Source organism: Arachis ipaensis, chromosome B3 (genome assembly GCF_059453495.1).
Source record: "Arachis ipaensis isolate K30076 ecotype BB chromosome B3, ASM5945349v1, whole genome shotgun sequence".
Lineage (NCBI taxonomy): Eukaryota > Viridiplantae > Streptophyta > Magnoliopsida > Fabales > Fabaceae > Arachis > Arachis ipaensis.
This window is the reverse complement of record NC_142438.1, coordinates 59966164-59985481: the sequence shown is the minus strand read 5'-3', so window position 1 is coordinate 59985481 and position 19318 is coordinate 59966164. Positions and strand designations below refer to the sequence as shown.

General features: G+C 41.8%; 1 protein-coding gene across 1 annotated transcript; it reads left to right on the top strand.

Annotated features, from left to right (window-relative positions):
• Positions 1-16122: 16122 nt before the first annotated feature.
• LOC107633231 (uncharacterized) lies at positions 16123-16794 on the top strand. Its single transcript, XM_016336873.1, has one exon. The coding sequence runs from the start codon at positions 16123-16125 to the stop codon at positions 16792-16794; it is 672 nt and encodes a 223-aa protein (XP_016192359.1).
• Positions 16795-19318: the final 2524 nt, after the last annotated feature.

Genomic DNA, 19318 nt, shown 5'->3' with positions numbered 1-19318 from the left:
CAATATTTCTATATAAGAATTTTCGACTTCTTTGAGCAGTGGCATTAGCTAGGGGTTCTGCCTCGATCCATTTTGTGAAGTGGTCTACCCCTACTATGAGAAATTTGACTTGTCCTTATCCCTGAGGGAAGGGTCCGAGAAGGTCGAGTCCCCATTTTGTGAATGGCCAGGGTGAGGTTACGCTGATGAGCTCCTCTGGCAGGGCGATGTGAAATTTGGCATGTTTCTGACATGGTGGACACGTCTTTACGAACTCTGTGGCTTCTTTTTGTAGGGTTGGCCAATAGAATCCGGCCCGGAGTACTTTTTTGGCAAGTGCCTGTGCTCCGAGATGATTGCCACAGATGCCACTGTGTACTTCTTCTAAAACTTCCTTTGTGTTGGGAGTCGGTGAACATTTTAACAATGGTATTGAAATCCCTCTTTTGTATAGAGTATTGTTTATGATAGTATAGTATTGTGCCTCCCTTTTTAACCACTTTGCCTCCTTCTTATCTGTAGGGAGTATTTCTGTTTTGAGGTAGTTAATTATGGGGGTTATCCATCATTGATCCGACTTGTTATGGCTAGGACTTTTTCTTCTTCCAAGTTTGACGGGTTCTGCAGCATTTCCTGGATGAGGCTTCTATTGTTGCCCCCTGGTTTTGTGCTGGGTAGTTTTAAGAGTGCATCAGCTCAGGCGTTCTGTTCTCGGGGTATGTGGCGAACCTCATATTTTCCGAGTTGTCTGAGCTATTCCCTGGTTTTGTCCAAGTACTTTTTCATGGTGAGATCCTTGGCTTGGTAGCTCCTTGCTATTTGTGAAGTGATTACTTGTGAATCGCTGAAGATGATAAGCTTTTGAGCTCCAACCTCCCTAACCAGCTTCAAACCAGCTAGTAGCGCTCATATTCGGCTTGGTTGTTTGAGGCAGGGAACCTGAATTTGAGGAAAAGTTTGATTTGAGTTTCCTGGTCACTTTCAATTATCACACCCGCGCCGCTTCCAATTTTATTTGAGGAACCGTCTACATAGAGATTCCATCTTGTGGGGATTTTCGGGGTGTCTGTAAATTCTGCAATGAAGTCAGCCATATATTGCGATTTGATAGCTGTCTGAGCTTCGTATTGAAGGTCGAATTCGGACAACTCGACTGCCCATTGCAAGATTTCGCCTGCTAAGTCTGTTTTCTATAAAATCCCTTTCATGGGTTGGTTGGTTCGAACCCTAATAGTGTGGGCTTGGAAATATAGGCGAAGTCATCGAGATGTTAGTATGAGAGCATAGGCAAAGTTTTCTATTTTTTGATAGTTCAGTTGGGACCCTTATAGTGCTTTGTTGATGAAGTATATGGGCTGTTGTCCACTGTCATCTTCTCGGACCAGTGCTGAGGCTACTGCTCGACTTCCTACTGCGAGGTATAATACAAGGGGTTCTCCTTCCCGTGGCCGAGTTAGGATAAGAGGTTGTCCCAGGAAATTTTTGAAATCTTGGAAGGCCTGCTCGCATTCTATGTCCATTCAAGCCCCTTTCCCTTTCTTAGGGTGGTGTAAAAGGGGAGAGATCTTATTACCGATCTAGCTAGAAATCTGAACAAGGCTGCCAACCTTCCATTGAGTTGTTGTACCTCTTTGACACAAGTTGGGCTCTTTTTGTCGAGTATGGCCCGGCATTTATCCGGATTTGCCTCGATTCCTCTTTGTGTGAGCATATAACCCAAGAATTTGCCAGCTTCTACTGCAAAGGTGCATTTTGCAGAATTAAGTGGCATGCCAGGCCTTCTTATAGTGTCAAATACTTGGGTGAGGTCGGATAGTAACGTCTCTTCACTTTGTGTCTTTACTAACATATCGTCCACATAGACTTCCATGATTTTTCCGATGTGATCCGTAAAGACCTTATTCATTAATCTCTAGTAAGTAGCTCCTGCGTTTTTAAGTCCAAAAGGCATGACAATGTATCAGTAGTTTACTTTTAGGGTTAAGAATGAAAATTTTTCTTGGTTGGGTGGGTACATCGGGATTTGATTGTATCCCGAATATGCGTCCATAAACGAGAGGTATTTATATCCGGAGGAGGCATCCACTAGGGCGTCGATACTTGGGAGTGGGTAAGGATCTTTTGGGCAGGCTTTGTTGAGATCAGTGTAGTCAGCGCACATCCGCCACTTCCCATTTGATTTCTTCACCAAGACGACGTTAGCTAGCCATAGTGGGTACTTGACTTCTCTTATGAATCCTGCCTCCAGTAGAGCTTGTACCTGTTCTTCCACAGCTTGGGATCACTCTGGTCTGAGCTTTCTACATCTCTGTTGTACTGGCTGAGATCCTGGGTAGACTACTAGCTTGTGGCACATTAACTTGGGGTTTATGCCTAGCATGTCTGCAGCCTTCCATGCAAAGAGGTCGACGTTATCTCGCAAGAACTGTACGAGCGATTCTTTGGTGTCTCTTTTTAGGATTGTATTGATATTGGTTATTTTGTCCGAGATATCTCCGATCTGGACTTTTTCTACTTCGCCTTCGGGTTGTGGGCGGAGTTCTTCCCACCTCTAAACTCCACCGAGTTTGATGGTGTGGAATTTTTCTCCTCTGCCTCTGAGGTTTAGACTTTCATTGTAACAGCGGCGCGCTGTCTTCTGGTCTGCTTTTATTGTAGCTATCCCTTCTGTAGTTGGGAACTTCATGCATGATGTGGGGTCGAGACTACTGCGCTGAGCTGATTTAATGTTGTCCGACCTATTAAGGCATTGTAGGCTAAACTCACGTCAACCACGATGTAGTCTATCTTGAGTGTTCTTGATTGGTTTCCTTTTTCCGAAGGTCGTGTGTAGTGAGATGTATCCAAGTGGCTGAACTGGAGTGTCTCCCAGTACGAACAGGCTGTTCGGATATGCTCTGAGTTCTTTTTCTTCCAGGCTGAGTTTGTCGAAGGTAGTTTTGAACAAGATGTCGGCGGAGCTTCTTTGGTCTACCAGTGTGCGGTGGAGATTTGCGTTTGCCAGTATAATAGTGATGACCATGGGATCGTCGTGTCCTGAGATGATACCGGATGCGTCCTCTTTGGTAAAAGTAATTGTGGGGATGTCAGGTGCTTCCTCTTTTCCCTCGACATGATATACTTCTTTAAGATATCTTTTGCGAGATGATTTGGAGATTCCTTCTCCCACAAATCTTCCGTGTATCATGTGGACGTGTCTCTCTGGTGTACTAGGTGATCGCTCAGTTCGTCCGACATCTTCGTCCCTTCCTCTTTTTCTTTGCTCATCGTCTCGGGTGGCTAGGTACCGAACCTAATTTACCTTCTCTTACTAGTTTTTCTATGACGTTTTTTAAGTCAAAGCATTTGTTGGTGGAATGCCCACGGATTCAATGGTATTCACAATATTCAGTCCGATTTCCTACTTCTTTTTTGCCTTTGAGTGGTCGAGCTGGGGGTATTTTTTTAGTATGGCAAACTTCTCTGTAGACATCCACAAGGGACACCCGAAGAGGGGTGTAATTGTGGTATTTTTTTATTTTTTCCCCATGTTGATCTTCTTTCTTTTTGGATTCTTAATCCTTATCTCGGGAGGAGTAGGTGAATCTGGATTTTGATGTCTCTCCTAGTCGAGAGTTTTTCTCCATGTTGATGTACTTTTCTGCTCGTTCTTGTACTTTGTTCAGAGATGTGGGGTGTTTTTCGATATAGATTGGCTAAAAGGTCCCTCTCGCAAGTCATTGATGAGACCCATAATGGAAGCCTCTATTGGTAGGCTTTGTATGCTTTGTTAAATCTTTCCATGTAGCTGCGGAGACTTTCCCGATCTCATTGTTTGATTCCTAATAGACTTGGGGCATGCTTAGCTTTGTCTTTTTGGATGGAGAATCTGGCCAGAAACTTCTTGGCTGAATCATCGAAGCTTGAGATGGACCTAGGAGGTAGATTGTCGAACCATCTAATTGTTGTCTTTGTTAAAGTAGTCGGGAAGGCTTTGTAGCGAACTGCATCTGAGGCATCGGTGAGGTACATTCTACTTCTGAAATTACTGAGATGATGGCCGGGATCTGCTGTGCCATCATACAAAGTCATGTCGGGAAGTTTGAAGTCCTTTCGTGACTGGATCGAGTAGTCTTGGTCTTGAGATCTGCTTCGAGTTTTAGTAGCTTGTCCTCTAACTCGCGACGTCGCCTAACTTCCCTTCGTAGGTTTCTCTCAGCTTCTCGTTGATGCTCCACCTCTTTTTCGAGTTGCTTTAAGCGATCTTAAAGTGCCTCCACGGCTCCCACATTTGGTGAATCGTTGTTTTTGATAGGTTGAAGAGTATCTTTTGGTGTAGTGTCCGCGTTCTTGTGCGGCGTTCTATCTTCTAGATCCGAATCGTGGTCGTTGTCATGGTCGTCCGCCATGGTGGTGGGATGACTTCCAGGTTCCCCGGCAACAGCGCCAATGTTCCGGTGAAACTGTAGGTCGATCTCGGACGAGATCTTCTGTACTGATCGGCGATGATGTGTCCGGCATGTGGGTGGTGGCCAGAGCAGTCGCGTCCGACTTGTTGGACTGGTAATGCTGCAGATCCTTTGTGACTGGAGAATGGTGGTACCTGCAAGGGACTCCGATGCTTAAGTTAGCAAGGGTATTAAGCAGGTTTTTAGTAGAATCACAATATGAGTTATACCTGGGTACTCCAGTGTATTTATAATGGTGTAGAGTGACCTTCTTTAGATAAGATAAGTTAGTTATCTTATCTTATCTTTATCTTATCTTTGAGTGAGGTCATCTTATCTTCAAGGAAACCGCCCTTATCTCTATAGGCTTGTGCTGCCTTTGGATTTGGGTCGTGTTCCTCCATTTGGACCCTTTTTGGGCTTTCTTGGGGATTTGGCTGAGCTCTTTGAGAAGAGGTCGGATAGTCTGACCTGAAGAGGTCAGTCGCCTTGTCGCTAAACATCCTAGGTCGAACAGCTCGACCCAAGGTATGAACAGATACCATGACAGCTCTATGTGATCTTGGGGCAAGTATCAACCTAATACCTGCATCCACTATAAAAAAGCTTGGTTTGGTTGATGAAGTTAAACCAACCCGGATATGCCTCCAACTTGCTGATGGCTCCATTAAAATCCCATCAGGCGTAATTGAGGACATGATTGTCAAGGTTGGGCCATTCGCCTTTCCCACTAACTTTGTAGTGCTGGAAATGGAGGAGCACAAGAGTGCGATTCTCATTCTAGGAAGACCATTCCTAGCAACTGGACGAACCCTCATTGACATCCAAAAAGGGGAGATAACCCTGAGAGTCAATAAGGATGAGTTTAAGTTGAATGCTGTCAAAGCTATGCAGCATCTAGACACATCAAAAGACTGCATGAGGGCTGATATTATTGACTCCCTGGTGGAAGAGGTCAATATGACTGAGAGTCTTGAATCAAAGCTAGAGGACATTTTTAAAGATGCTCAGCCTGATATGGAGGAACCAGAGAAAATAGAAGAACCTCTGAAAACTCCTCAGAAAGAGGAGAAGCCTCCTAAAGCTGAGCTCAAACCACTACCACCATCCCTAAAATATGTATTTCTGGGAGAAGTTGACACTTTTCCTGTGATCATAAGCTCTACCTTAGAGCCACAGGAAGAGAAAGCATTAATTCAGGTGCTGAGGACACACAAGACAGCTCTTGGGTGGTCCATAAGTGATCTTGAGGGCATCAGCCCAGCCAGATGCATGCACAAGATCCTATTAGAGGATGATGCTAAGCTAGTGGTTTAACCACAGAGGCGGCTGAATCCAGCCACGAAGGAGGTGGTGCAGAAAGAGGTCATTAAGTTACTAGAGGCTCGGATTATTTATCCTATTTCTGATAGCCCCTGGGTGAGCCCTGTCCAAGTTGTCCCTAAGAAGGGAGGCATGACAGTATTTCATAATGAAAAGAATGAACTGGTTCCTACAAGAACAGTTACAGGGTGGCGTATGTGTATTGACTATAGAAGACTCAATACAGCCACCAGAAAGGATCATTTTCCTTTACCATTCATAGACCAGATGCCAGAGAGACTAGCAGGTCATGAATATTACTGCTTTTTGGATGGCTACTCAGGTTACAACCAAATTGCAATAGATCTTCAGGACCAAGAGAAAACAGCATTCACATGTCCTTCTGGAGTATTTGCCTACAGAAGGATGCCATTTGGTCTATGCAATGCACCTGCAACCTTTCAGAGGTGCATGCTCTCTATCTTCTCTGATATGGTAGAGAAATTTCTGGAAGTCTTTATGGATGACTTCTCAGTATTCGGAGACTCATTCAGCTCCTGTCTTGACCATCTAGCACTTGTTCTGAAAAGGTGCCAAGAGACTAACCTGGTTTTAAACTGGGAAAATGTCACTTTATAGTGGCTGAAGGAATTGTCCTTGGGCACAAAACTTCAAACAAGGGAATAGAGGTGGATCAAGCTAAGGCAGTGGTAATTGAAAAATTACCACCACCTGCCAACGTTAAGGCAATCAGAAGCTTTCTGGGGCATGCAGGATTTTATAGGAGGATTATAAAGGATTTTTCAAAAATTGCAAAACCTCTGAGCAATCTGCTAGCTGCTGACACGCCATTTATCTTTGACACAGAGTGTCTGTAGGTGTTTGAAACTCTGAAAGCTAAGCTGGTCACAACACCATTCATTTCTACACCAGACTGGACATTACCATTCGAACTAATGTGTGATGCCAGTGACCATGCCATTGGTGCAGTATTGGGACAGAGGCATAACAAGCCTTCTGCACGTCATTTACTATGCTAGCCGTGTTTTGAATGACGCGTAGAAGAATTACACAACCACAGAAAAGGAGATGCTTGCAGTGGTTTATGCCATTGACAAGTTTAGATCTTATTTAGTAGGATCAAAAGTAATTGTGTATACTGACCATGCTGCTCTAAAATATCTATTCACTAAGTAGGATTCAAAACCCAGACTCATAAGATGGGTGTTGCTTCTGCAAGAGTTTAATATAGAAATCAGAGACAGAAAAGGGACAGAAAACCAAGTAGCCGATCACCTGTCCCGGATAGAACCAGTAGCAGGAGCGTCCCTCCCTCCTACTGAGATCTCTGAAACCTTTCCAGATGAGCAACTCTTTGCCATTTAGGAAGTACCGTGGTTTGCAGACATTGCAAACTATAAAGCTGTGAGATTCATACCCAAAGAGTATAGTAAGCAGCAAACAAAAAAATTGGTTTCTGATGCAAAGTACTACATGTGGGATGAACCATACTTCTTTAAAAGGTGTACAGACTGGGTAATCCATAGATGTGTGCCTAGAGAAGAGGCACAGAAGATTCTATGGCATTGCCATGGATCACAATATGGAGGACATTTTGGAGGTGAGCGAACAGCCACAAAAGTTCTCCAATGTGGCTTCTACTAGCCTACTCTTTATAGAGACTCTCGAGAGTTCGTACGTAACTGTGACATGATGCGCATAAACTAGTTATGCCACGATTTAGGAAATTGCACGATCGGCAAAATTCCTTCTGGCAAGTGCACCGGTTATCGTCAAGTAAAAACTCACAATAGAGTGAGGTCGAATCCCACAAGGATTGGTTGAATGAGCAATTCGGATTAGAAGTGTGTCTAGTTGAGCGGAATCAAGAATTAGATGAGAATTGCGGAATGTAAAATTGGCGGGAAACGTAAATGGCAAGAAATTGAAATGGCGGAATCTTAAATTGCATGAATTAAAGAGCAGAAGCTAAATTGCTGAATTTAAAAGGGAATGGGGGTGATTGCATGAATTGAGTTGCAGAATGTAAAGAGAAAGTGGAAATCAGAAATGGGGAATTCATTGGGTTATAGAAGATATTGAGATCTCCGAATCAAAACATGTTTATCTCTTCCTCAACCAATGCGTTCATTGAATTTTGCTTGGCAATCTTATATGATTGGATCCCAATCCCTTGGCTCACCAATTCTCTCTAAAAACAAACAAATTCCCAATCCCTTGGTTTAAATGTTCATAAGAAGAGATGATGCTCGATCACTGATTATACCACATAGTTTCATGAACCACAATTTGGTAGGATTACATGTCACAATATCCATCCAAACCCCAATCCAATTCACTGTGAGAAAGCTTCTCTAGCATGAATCCTCCATTCCTTTCCCAAGGTTCCGAAGGATTCCAATTATGGGTAGTTTCTTTCCCAAGACAACTACCCAATGGAATTAGATCGAGAAGCTTTCTAACAAAATTCAAGAGAAAAGATTGAAGAAGAAGATAAACTATTATTGATTCATTGAATTACAATAGAGCTCCCTAACCCAATGAAAGGGGGTTTTGTGAGTCATAGCTCTGAATTCAATTACAAAGGTATGAAAACTAGCCAAATGAAAGGTAAAAGTCCGTCATCACTTAAATTCTATCCTATTTATACACTTTCTATATTGAGCTTCTGTTGTGTTTCTTGGGCTTTGAGGCCTCTCCCTGCCTTCCTTTTGCTTTGGGTTTATGATCCATAATCTTGATGAGGCTGCTGATCCACATTCTGTAACATTCATTGAGCCAACTTAGTGATAATCAAGTAATGACACATGACTCAACAAATTGAAATTCCAGACTCATCAATCCTTCAGGCCCAATCCCATAAACCATGATATTCAATTGGGTTTCATACCAGAGTAAGTTTAAGTTAATGTTTGTGCTCAAAAGCTAACTTAAACTGCAATATTTTTGGCCCAGAAACCTTTTCCAATAATGGCATTTAAGTTGCAGTTTAAGCTTAAACTGCAGCTTAAACGCCAGACACTTCCAGTGATGCCTTTTGTGGAAGCACGTTTAAGCTTCAGTTTAAGGTTAAACTGAAGCTTAAACGTGGAAATGGAAGAAGGCAGCCCTGGAGGTCGAACATAGTCGAACACATTTAAGCTTCAGTTTAAGGTTAAACTGAAGCTTAAACGTGGAGATAGGAAAGGCAGCCCTGGAGGTCGAACACGTTTAAGCTCCAGTTTAAGGTTAAACTGGAGCTTAAACGTGGAAGAGGAGAAAGGTAGCCCTGGAGGTCGAACACGTTTAAGCTCTAGTTTAAGGTTAAACTGGAGCTTAAACGTGGAAGAGGAGAAAGGTAGCCCTGGAGGTGTCACACGTTTAAGCTCCAGTTTAAGGTTAAACTGGAGCTTAAACGTGGAAGAGGAGAAAGGTAGCCCTGGAGGTGTCGAACACGTTTAAGCTCCAGTTTAAGGTTAAACTGGAGCTTAAACGTGGAAGAGGAGAAAGCAACCCTGGAGGTGAAAACTTGGTCGAACACGTTTAAGCTCCAGTTTAAGGTCAAACTGGAGCTTAAACGTGGAAATGGCTCCCTGGTGCATTTCCCATTTCTGGCGTTTAACTTCCAGTTTAAGGTTAAACTGGAGGTTAAACGCCACTTTCACCCTTTCCTCAGCTTTCATGATTTTGGCGTTTAAGCTCCAGTTTAAGCTTAAACTGGAGCTTAAACTCCACATGTGATATTCAAGCTTCCTTTATTGATTTTTGTTGCTTCCTTGCCTAGCCTCTTCTTTCCTGAAATCATCCAAACAACTGCATCAAAGTCTTGCAAATTTTTATGAGAATCTTCCATTCATAGCATTCAAGTAATATAACTAAAAACTCATGGAATTTGCATCAAAATCATACTGTTTGGATGGTTCATTGCTTTGTTATTCATTTAACCATTCTTGGTTACTTTAAGCTCAAGAAAATGCATAAAACAACTAAAACTAACAGAAAAATGCTAGTGAAACTAGCCTAAGATGCCTTGGCATCATGACAGTTGCCAGAGAGTTGGTAATCTGCCTCACGATTATGCCATGCCTCAGCAAGGGATCTTAGAGATTGAGTTGTTTGATGTATGGGGTATTGACTTCATGGGGCCTTTCCCACCATCATATTCAAACACTTATATTCTGGTAGCAGTAGACTATATATCTAAATGGGTAGAGGCAATTACAACACCCACTAATGATACTAAGACAGTGATGAAATTCCTCTAGAAGCATATCTTCAGCAGGTTCGGTGTCCCTAGGATACTGATCAGTGATAGAGGCACTCATTTCTGCAATAAACAACTTGACTCTGCTCTGGTCCGATATGGAATTAACCATAAAGTGGCAACTCCATATCATCCACAGACAAATGGGCAGCCTGAAGTCTCAAATAGAGAACTAAAATGAATCTTGGAACGGACTGTAAGTACCCGTAGAAGGGATTGGGCAAGAAGTCTGGATGATGCTCTGTAGGCATACAGAACCGCGTTCAAGACACCTATAGGGATCTCTCCATACCAGCTTGTGTATGGAAAAGCCTGTCATCTGCCAGTAGAATTTGAACACAAGGCCTACTGGGCAACCAAGTTCCTAAACCTTGATGCTAAGGTAGCTGGCGAGAAAAGATTACTCCGGTTGAATGAGCTGGAAGTGTTCAGACTCAATGCTTTCAAAAATGCTAAAATTTATAAATAGAAAGCAAAAAGATTGCATGACAAAAGGCTATCATCTAGAGTCTTTGAGACAGGACAGAAGGTCCTACTGTTTAACTCTAGGCTCAGATTGTTCCCTAGGAAATTGAAATCCCAGTAGAGGGGACCATATGTGATTACAAGTGTGTCACCATATGGGTATGTGGAGCTTCAAGATATTGATTCTAAAAAAAGATTCATTGTTAATGGACAGAGAATCAAACATTATCTTGAAGGCAATGTTGAGCAAGAATGCTCAAAACTGAGACTAAATTAAAAAGCTCAGTAAAGTCCAGCTAAAGACAGTAAAGAAGCGCTTACTGGGAGGTAACCCAGCCATTATCAAAATTTAGATGTTTATAACAATTATATAAGTCCATTTAATTTTGTTGCTCATGTTTATTAATGCTTTTCAGTGAATAAGCCAAGAAAATGAAGGTTCAAGACATAAAATAGAGAAATCACAGAGAAAAGGAGCTCACTAGCGTCAAAACGCCAGTAAAGAGGCAATTTGGGCGTTAAATGCCAGAATGTCTATCATTCTGGGCGTTAAACGCCAAAATGTCTATCATTCTGGGCGTTTAACGCCAGTAAAGGTATCATTCTAGGCGTTAAACGCCAGAATGGGCAGCATTCTAGGCGTTTAACGCCAGAAATGGCAGCATTCTGGGTGTTCAGAAAAATGCCTAGTAAAGAAGGATTTCTGGCGTTTAACGCCAGCCAGGGTACCTGGCTGGGCGTTAAACGCCCAAAATGGCCACCAGATGGGCGTTAAACGCCAGAATGGGTATCATTCTGGGCGTTTAATGCCAGAACACCTAGGGGAGAGGTAATTTCGTTTCCAATTCAATTTTTTTCAAATTTTCATGTTTTAATTCAAAATTTTCTACATCCAAACATTACAAACATTCAATTTTTAATTTCCATTAACAAAAATTCATAATCTTATAAATTCTTTTTAATTCTCTTTTAATTCTTTTCAATTTTTTTTCAAAAACTCATTCATTTTTCCAATTTCTTTTCAAATCTTTTTAATTCATTCATATTATCTTTTATTTCTTAAATGCATAAACAAAAACTCAGATTTAACTTTCTCATATCTTTTTCATATGTCTTAAGTTTTGAAAACAATCTTCTCTTTTTCATATCATGTTTATCTTTTATCAATCATATCTTTTAAATCATATCTTTTTCTAAAAATTCAAACCCATTCCCTCCCTCTCCTTTATTTATACATTCGGCCATCCCCTTTACTCCATCATTCGAATTCTTCTCTCCATCTATTCATCTTCTTTCTTTTTATTTTGCTTGAGGGAAAGCAAATATCTAAGTTTGGTGTGATTTCTGTGATCCCTAAGTTAAAACAAACCAATCTTATGGCACCCAAAGGAAGACAAACCGCTTCAAGAGACAAGAAAGAAAGCAATCCAAAACCACGTTGGATGCATGAGAACTTCTGCACCAAAGAACATGCAGACCATTATTTCAAAATTGTGTGTAGAAGATCAGTGATCCCGAAAGTTAGGTTCAATCTGAAAGAAGATGAATACCCAGAGTTCCAAGAGCAGATTCAAAACAGGGGCTGGGAAGTCCTGGCTAATCTTGAGATACATGTTGGAAGAAACATGGTCCAGGAATTCTATGCAAATTTATAGATGACAGAAAAGCAAAGATTAGAGGGAACCGCTTTCTACTCCTTTCGGACTATGGTCAAAGGGAAGATTATTTACTTCTATTTTGACAAAGTGAGAGAAGTTCTCAAACTTCCTCAACTATAAGATGATCCAGAGTCCTTTAATAGGAGAATGGCCAAGGATAAAAGGCTAGATCAAGTTCTAGAGGACATATGCCTCCCTGGAACCAAGTAGATTACCAATTCAAAAGGTGTCCCAAACCAGTTAAAGAGAGGAGATCTCAAACCAGTTGCTAGAGGTTGGCTAGATTTCATTGGGCGTTCTATACCTCCAACCAGTAACCGATCTGAAGTCACTGTCAAGAGGGTAGTGATGATTCACTGTATTATGCTGGGGAAGGAGGTAGAGATTCATCAACTGATCCCTGTTGAAATTTGGATGTTTGCAAACAAGGAATCCACTGAGGCCAAATTGGCCTACCCAAGCTTGATTAGTCTGTTATGCAAAGATGCGGGGGTACAGATAGGTGTGGATGAATATATCACAGTTGAACGCCCAATCACCAAAAAAGTGATGGATGGACCTCAAATTCAAGATAACCTCATCAAGAGAAAGGCGCATGAGCTCCTCCCAGAAATTTCTTAATTTGACTATTGGGCCCGCTTAGAAGCATCTGTCACCAAGCTGCAAGAAGCTATGAATTAACTCAAAGAAGAGCAGCAGAATCAAAATAGCATGCTCTGCAAAATGCTCATAGAACAAGAGAAACAAGGGCGCAAGATACAGGAGCTAAAGCGTCAGAAGCTATCCTTTGAAGAGTTGAACGTCCCACAGATTGAAGGAGCACCTACCCCTCAAAATCAAGGTTGTTGAGTCCTAACTCTGTGATAACTTTTATTATTAGAAACCTATTCTAAGAGTTACATGAGCGTTAGTATTAGAGTCATTTATTTTATGTCTTTAATTCCCATTCTTTTATTATTATTTGTCTGCTTTTATGTTTATTTTATGTGTTATTTTTATTACATGATCATTAAATTTTAGAGTCTATGTCATAAAGCTATGAATTATTCCATGAATCCCTCACATTTCTTAAATAAAAAAAACTATTTTTAATTGTAAAAGAACAAGAAGCACATGAATTTCGAATTCTATCTTGAAAATAATCTAATTATTTTGATGTGGTGGCAATACTTTTTGTTTTCTGATTGAATGCTTGAATAGTGCATATTTTTTATAGTGAAGTTTATGAATGTTAAAATTGTTGGCTCTTGAAAGAATAATGAAAAAAGGAGAAATGTTGTTGATAATCTGAAAAATCATAAAATTGATTCTTGAAGCAAGAAAAATCAGTGAAAAACAAAAGCTTAAAAAAAAGCCAAAAACCCTTTAAACTAAAAGACAAAGGTAAACAGGATCCAAGGCTTTGAGCATTAATGGATAGGAGGGCCCAAAGGAATAAAATCCTGGCCTAAGCGGCTAAACCAAGCTATCCCTAACCATGTGCTTATGGCGTGAAGGTGTCAAGTGAAAAGCTTGAGACTGAGCGGTTAAAGTCGTGGTCCAAAGCAAAAAGAGTCCTTAAGAGCTCTGGGCACCTCTAACTGGGGACTCTAGCAAAGCTGAGTCACAATCTGAAAAGGTTCACCCAGTTATCTGTCTGTGGCAATTATGTATCCGGTGGGAATACTGGAAAACAAAATGCTTAGGGTCACGGCCAAGACTCATAAAGTAGCTGTGTTCAAGAATCAACATACTGAACTAGGAGAATCAATAACACTATCTGAATTCTGAGTTCCTATGGATGCCAATCATTCTGAACTTCAAAGGATAAAGTGAGATGCCAAAACTGTTCAGAAGCAAAAAGCTATTAGTCTCGCTCATCTAATTGGAACTAAGCTTCATTGATATTTGGAATTTATTGTATTTTCTCTTCTTTTTATCCTATTTTGTTTTTAGTTGCTTGGGGACAAGCAACAATTTAAATTTGGTGTTGTCATGAGCGGATAATTTATACCCTTTTTGGCATTGTTTTTAGGTAGTTTTAGTATATTTTAGTTAATTTTTATTATATTTTTATTAGTTTTCATTCAAAAATCACATTTCTGGACTCTACTATGAGTTTGTGTATTTTTCTATAATTTTAGGTATTTTTTGGCTGAAATTGAGAGACCTGAGCAAAAATCTGATTCAGAGGCTGAGAAAGGACTGCAGATGCTGTTGGATTCTGACCCTCCTGCACTCGAAATGGATTTTCTGGAGCCTTAGAAGCCCAATTTGTGACCTCTCAATTGCGTTGGAAAGTAGACATCTTGGGCTTTCCAGAAATATATAATAGTCTATACTTTGCTCAAGATTTCATGGCCCAAACTGGCGTTAAAAGCCAGCCAAAAACTTTTTGGCGTAAAACGCCAGAAATGGCACTTTTCTTGGCGTTAAACGCCCATTTTGGCACCCAGGGTGGCGTTTAACACCTACTTTAGGCATATGCACGTGAAAGCTTGAAAGCTCAGCCCAAACACTCACCAAGTGGGTCTCGGAAGTGGATTTCTGCACTATCTGCACTTAGTTACTCATTTTCTGTAAACCTAAGTTACTAGTTAGTATAAAAACTACTTTTAAAGATTCATTTTGCAACTCATGACATTTTACAATTGATATTGTATCCTCTACGGCATGAGTCTCTAACCCCCATAGGTGGGGGTGAGGAGCTCTGCTGTGTTTCAATGGATTAATGCAATTACTACTGTTTTCTATTCAATCACGCTTAATTCTATTCTAAGATACTCACTCGTACTTCAATCTGGAGAAGATGATGATCCGTGACACTCATCATTATTCTCACATTTATGAATGCATGCCTGACAATCACTCCCATTCTATCTGAGCTCAACGTAGTCATTGGGCGACAGCTTGAGTGCGTATCTCTTGGGTCTCTGATCCACGGACCGAGTCTGTGAGATTAGAACCTTCGTGGTATAGGCTAGAACCAATTGGCAGCATTCCTGGGATCCGGAAAGTCTAAACCTTGTCTGTGGTATTCTGAGTAGGATCTGGGAGGAGATGAATGTGACGAGCTTCAAACTCACGAATGTTGGGCGCAGTGACAGTCTGCAAAAGGATAAAGAGATCCTATTCCGATGCTAGTGAGAACCGACAGATGATTAGCCGTGCGGTAGCTGTACCTGGTATTTTTCATCCGAGACGAGAAATTCGACAGTTGATTAGCCGTGCAGAGACCGTGCCTAGTATTTTGCATCTGAGAGGATCATACAGCATGCCATTGAAGGAAGCCATGCGTGTTCAGAGAAAAAGACAGTAGAAATGTAGAGATTTAGACGACAGAGCATCTCCGGAACCTCAGCCTGTTCCTCATTACTGAATCACAAGTACCATTTATTTCATGTTATTTACCTTTCATAAACAAAACCATTTTTATCATTAATATCTTAACTAAGATTTACAAGATAACCCTAGCTTGCTTCAAGCCGGCAATCTCCGTGGGATCGACCCTTACTCACGTAAGGTATTACTTGGACGACCTAGTGCACTTGCTGGTTAGTTGTGCGGAGTTGTGAAAAGTGTGATCACAATTTCGTGTACTAGGCTTGCCACTCTTCCGAGAGTGGTGGCCATTTTGGTCCTCAAAGGACGGCTCAGAATGTCTTGGATTGTGGCTTTTGGTGGCCTAAAGTTTTCAAAGATGCATCTCTCTTTTGTAGCTCTTGTCCACAATGCCTGAGGTTTGGAAATATTTCTGAAAAGAATGAGATGTCCCAACAAACAATGTTGTTTTGCAAAATTTTTTATGTTTGGGGTATTGACTTTATGGGGCCTTTTCCAAATTCTAATGGTTTCATGTATATTCTTCTAGCCGTCGACTATGTTTCCAAGTGGGTGGAGGCAATCCCCACTAGGACTGATGATGCTAATGTAGTGATTTCTTTTGTCCGGAATAACATCATTTGCCGCTTTGGATCACCATGAGCAATCGTGAGTGATCAATGCTCACACTTTTGTAATAAAAGAATGGCAGGGCTAATGAAGAAGTATGGCATCATCCATAAAGTGGCCACGGCATACCACCCCCCAAACAAATGGCCAAGCCAAAGTCTTCAATCGGGAAATCAAGCGCGTATTGGAAAAGGTTGTGAAGCCTTATAGGAAGTATTGGAGTACTAAGCTTGTGGATGCGCTTTGGGCCTACCGGACGGCTTACAAGACGCCGATTGGTATGAGCCCGTTCCGGTTGGTATATGAGAAGGCTTGCCATCTCCCGGTGGAGATAGAACGTAAAGCGTATTGGACCGTAAAAGAATGCAACACCGGATTTAGGGTTGGAGTCGAAAGGAAGTTACAGTTAGTGGAGCTTGAGAACCTTCGATTGGAAGCCTACGAGAATTCTAGGCTGTACAAGGAGAAGATGAAAGCGGTGCACGATAGAAACATTAGAAGAAGAGAGTTTAGAGCGGGAGAGTTAGTTCTCCTCTATAACTCTAGGTTGAGGTTGATGCCCGAAAAGTTTAGGTCTAGGTGGGAAGGCCCTTATAGAGTGGAGAAAATGGAACCATATGGAGTCTACCACCTAAGACACCTTTCAAGCCCCAACATCTTCAAAGTTAATAGTCACCGTCTAAAGCTATACCATGGAGAGAAGATGAAAAGCAACAAAGACGTTGAGGTGTTCCTTCTAGAGGATGCACCCGAAGGCGAGGAGATTTGAGCTCACGACCATCCAACTTAAGGACGTTAAACAAAAGTACTAGGTGGGATACACCCCACCATGGTATGATCTTCCTTTGTATATAGTTTCTTACATATAGCCATTTTTTGCATCTTTGTGACTTTTGTAATTGCTTGACTTGTGAGTTTTTCATAGTATAATTGCTTTTTGCTTGATTTTTGTGCTAAATTGCTCATGAGGAGTCCATTGATAATGGTTTGATTGAATTGAGATGTTGAGGAAATGCTTAAGGTTGAGTGCTACATGAGATATTTTATGATTTTGACCCCTTTAGCATGCATCACTACCAATTTTGTGCATAAATTGGCTCTCCTCATGTGTATGAAAAAAAGGGGGTCCACGCTTAAGCGTGCAGGATGCGGGCGCGTCGATTGCGCTTTTGCAACTCTTGGTACATTTTCCCGAGAGTTGCGTGAATATATCGCGAGTACTGCGCGAAATGCGTGACTGCCTCCCACGCGTATGCGTGAGGCACGCTCATGCGTCGTCTCTCCCCCATGTCTATCCACGCGTGCGTGCATGTGACGCGTATGCGTCGGTCGCTCTGTGTGCCACTCTTGGTACATTTTCCCGAGAGTTGCGCGAACATCACGCGAACACTGCATAAAACGCGGAATTCCCACCCACGCCTATGCGTGAGGCACGCTCACGCATCACCAGTACTCCATGCCCGTCCACGCGCGTGCGCCCATGACGCGTATGCATCGGTTGCCTTGCATGCCACCACTGGTACATGAAACCCGAGAATTGCGCGTGCATCGCGCGAGCACTGCGCGAAACGCACAACTGCCTCCACACGTGCGTGTCCCTTACCTGTCTACCAACCCATGCATACGCGTGGGTGGCGTTCACGCCCCCTTTTTCCTTTTCGCCCATCCGCGCGTATGCGCATATGGCGCGCACGGGTCGTTTCCACGACGCCACTTATGATGCAACGCGCCTTGTTTGGGTTTTCCCTCTTCCATTTTCTTCTTTCATTCCTTCCTTCTTTCTTTCTTCTTCACCCCTTCCTATCACCTTTCCTCCACCACTACCACCGGTGGCGCCACCCTCCGCCAACCGCCACCTCTGGCGGCCCCACATTCTCTCTTGTTTTTGTTTCTTTTCTCTTCTCTCCACTTGCACTACACCTTGCCCTCTCTCCCTACTCAAGGTTTTCTACTACTTCTTCTTCTCTTCTTTTTATTTAAAATTTTCTTTCCTTAGTTGCATTCCATTGTTTTCATTCTGATGCCAAGGCATCTTAGGCTAGTTTCACTAGCATTTTTCTGTTAGTTTTAGTTGTTTTATGCATTTTCTTGAGCTTAAAGTAACCAAGAATGGTTAAGTGAATAACAAAGCAATGAACCATCCAAACAGTATGATTTTGATGCAAATTCCATGAGTTTTTAGTTATATTACTTGAATGCTATGAATGGAAGATTCTCATGAAAATTTGCAAGACTTTGATGCAGTTGTTTGGATGATTTCAGGAAAGAAGAGGCTAGGCAAGGAAGCAACAAAAATCAATAAAGGAAGCTTGAATATCACATGTGGAGTTTAAGCTCCAGTTTAAGCTTAAACTGGAGCTTAAACGCCAAAATCATGAAAGCTGAGGAAAGGGTGAAAGTGGCGTTTAACCTCCAGTTTAACCTTAAACTGGAAGTTAAACGCCAGAAATGGGAAATGCACCAGGGAGACATTTCCACGTTTAAGCTCCAGTTTGACCTTAAACTGGAGCTTAAACGTGTTCGACCAAGTTTTCACCTCCAGGGTTGCTTTCTCCTCTTCCACGTTTAAGCTCCAGTTTAACCTTAAACTGGAGCTTAAACGTGTTCGACACCTCCAGGGCTACCTTTCTCCTCTTCCACGTTTAAGCTCCAGTTTAACCTTAAACTGGAGCTTAAACGTGTTCGACCTCCAGGGCTACCTTTCTCCTCTTCCACGTTTAAGCTCCAGTTTAACCTTAAACTGGAGCTTAAACGTGTTCGACCTCCAGGGCTGCCTTTCCTATCTCCACGTTTAAGCTTCAGTTTAACCTTAAACTGAAGCTTAAACGTGTTCGACTATGTTCGACCTCCAGGGCTGCCTTCTTCCATTTCCACGTTTAAGCTTCAGTTTAACCTTAAACTGAAGCTTAAACGTGCTTCCACAAAAGGCATCACTGGAAGTGTCTGGCGTTTAAGCTGCAGTTTAAGCTTAAACTGCAACTTAAACGCCACTATTGGAAAAGGTTTCTGGGCCAAAAATATTGCAGTTTAAGTTAGCTTTTGAGCACAAACATTAACTTAAACTTACTCTGGTATGAAACCCAATTGAATATCATGGTTTATGGGATTGGGCCTGAAGGATTGATGAGTCTGGAATTTCAATTTGTTGAGTCATGTGTCATTACTTGATTATCACTAAGTTGGCTCAATGAATGTTACAGAATGTGGATCAGCAGCCTCATCAAGATTATGGATCATAAACCCAAAGCAAAAGGAAGGCAGGGAGAGGCCTCAAAGCCCAAGAAACACAACAG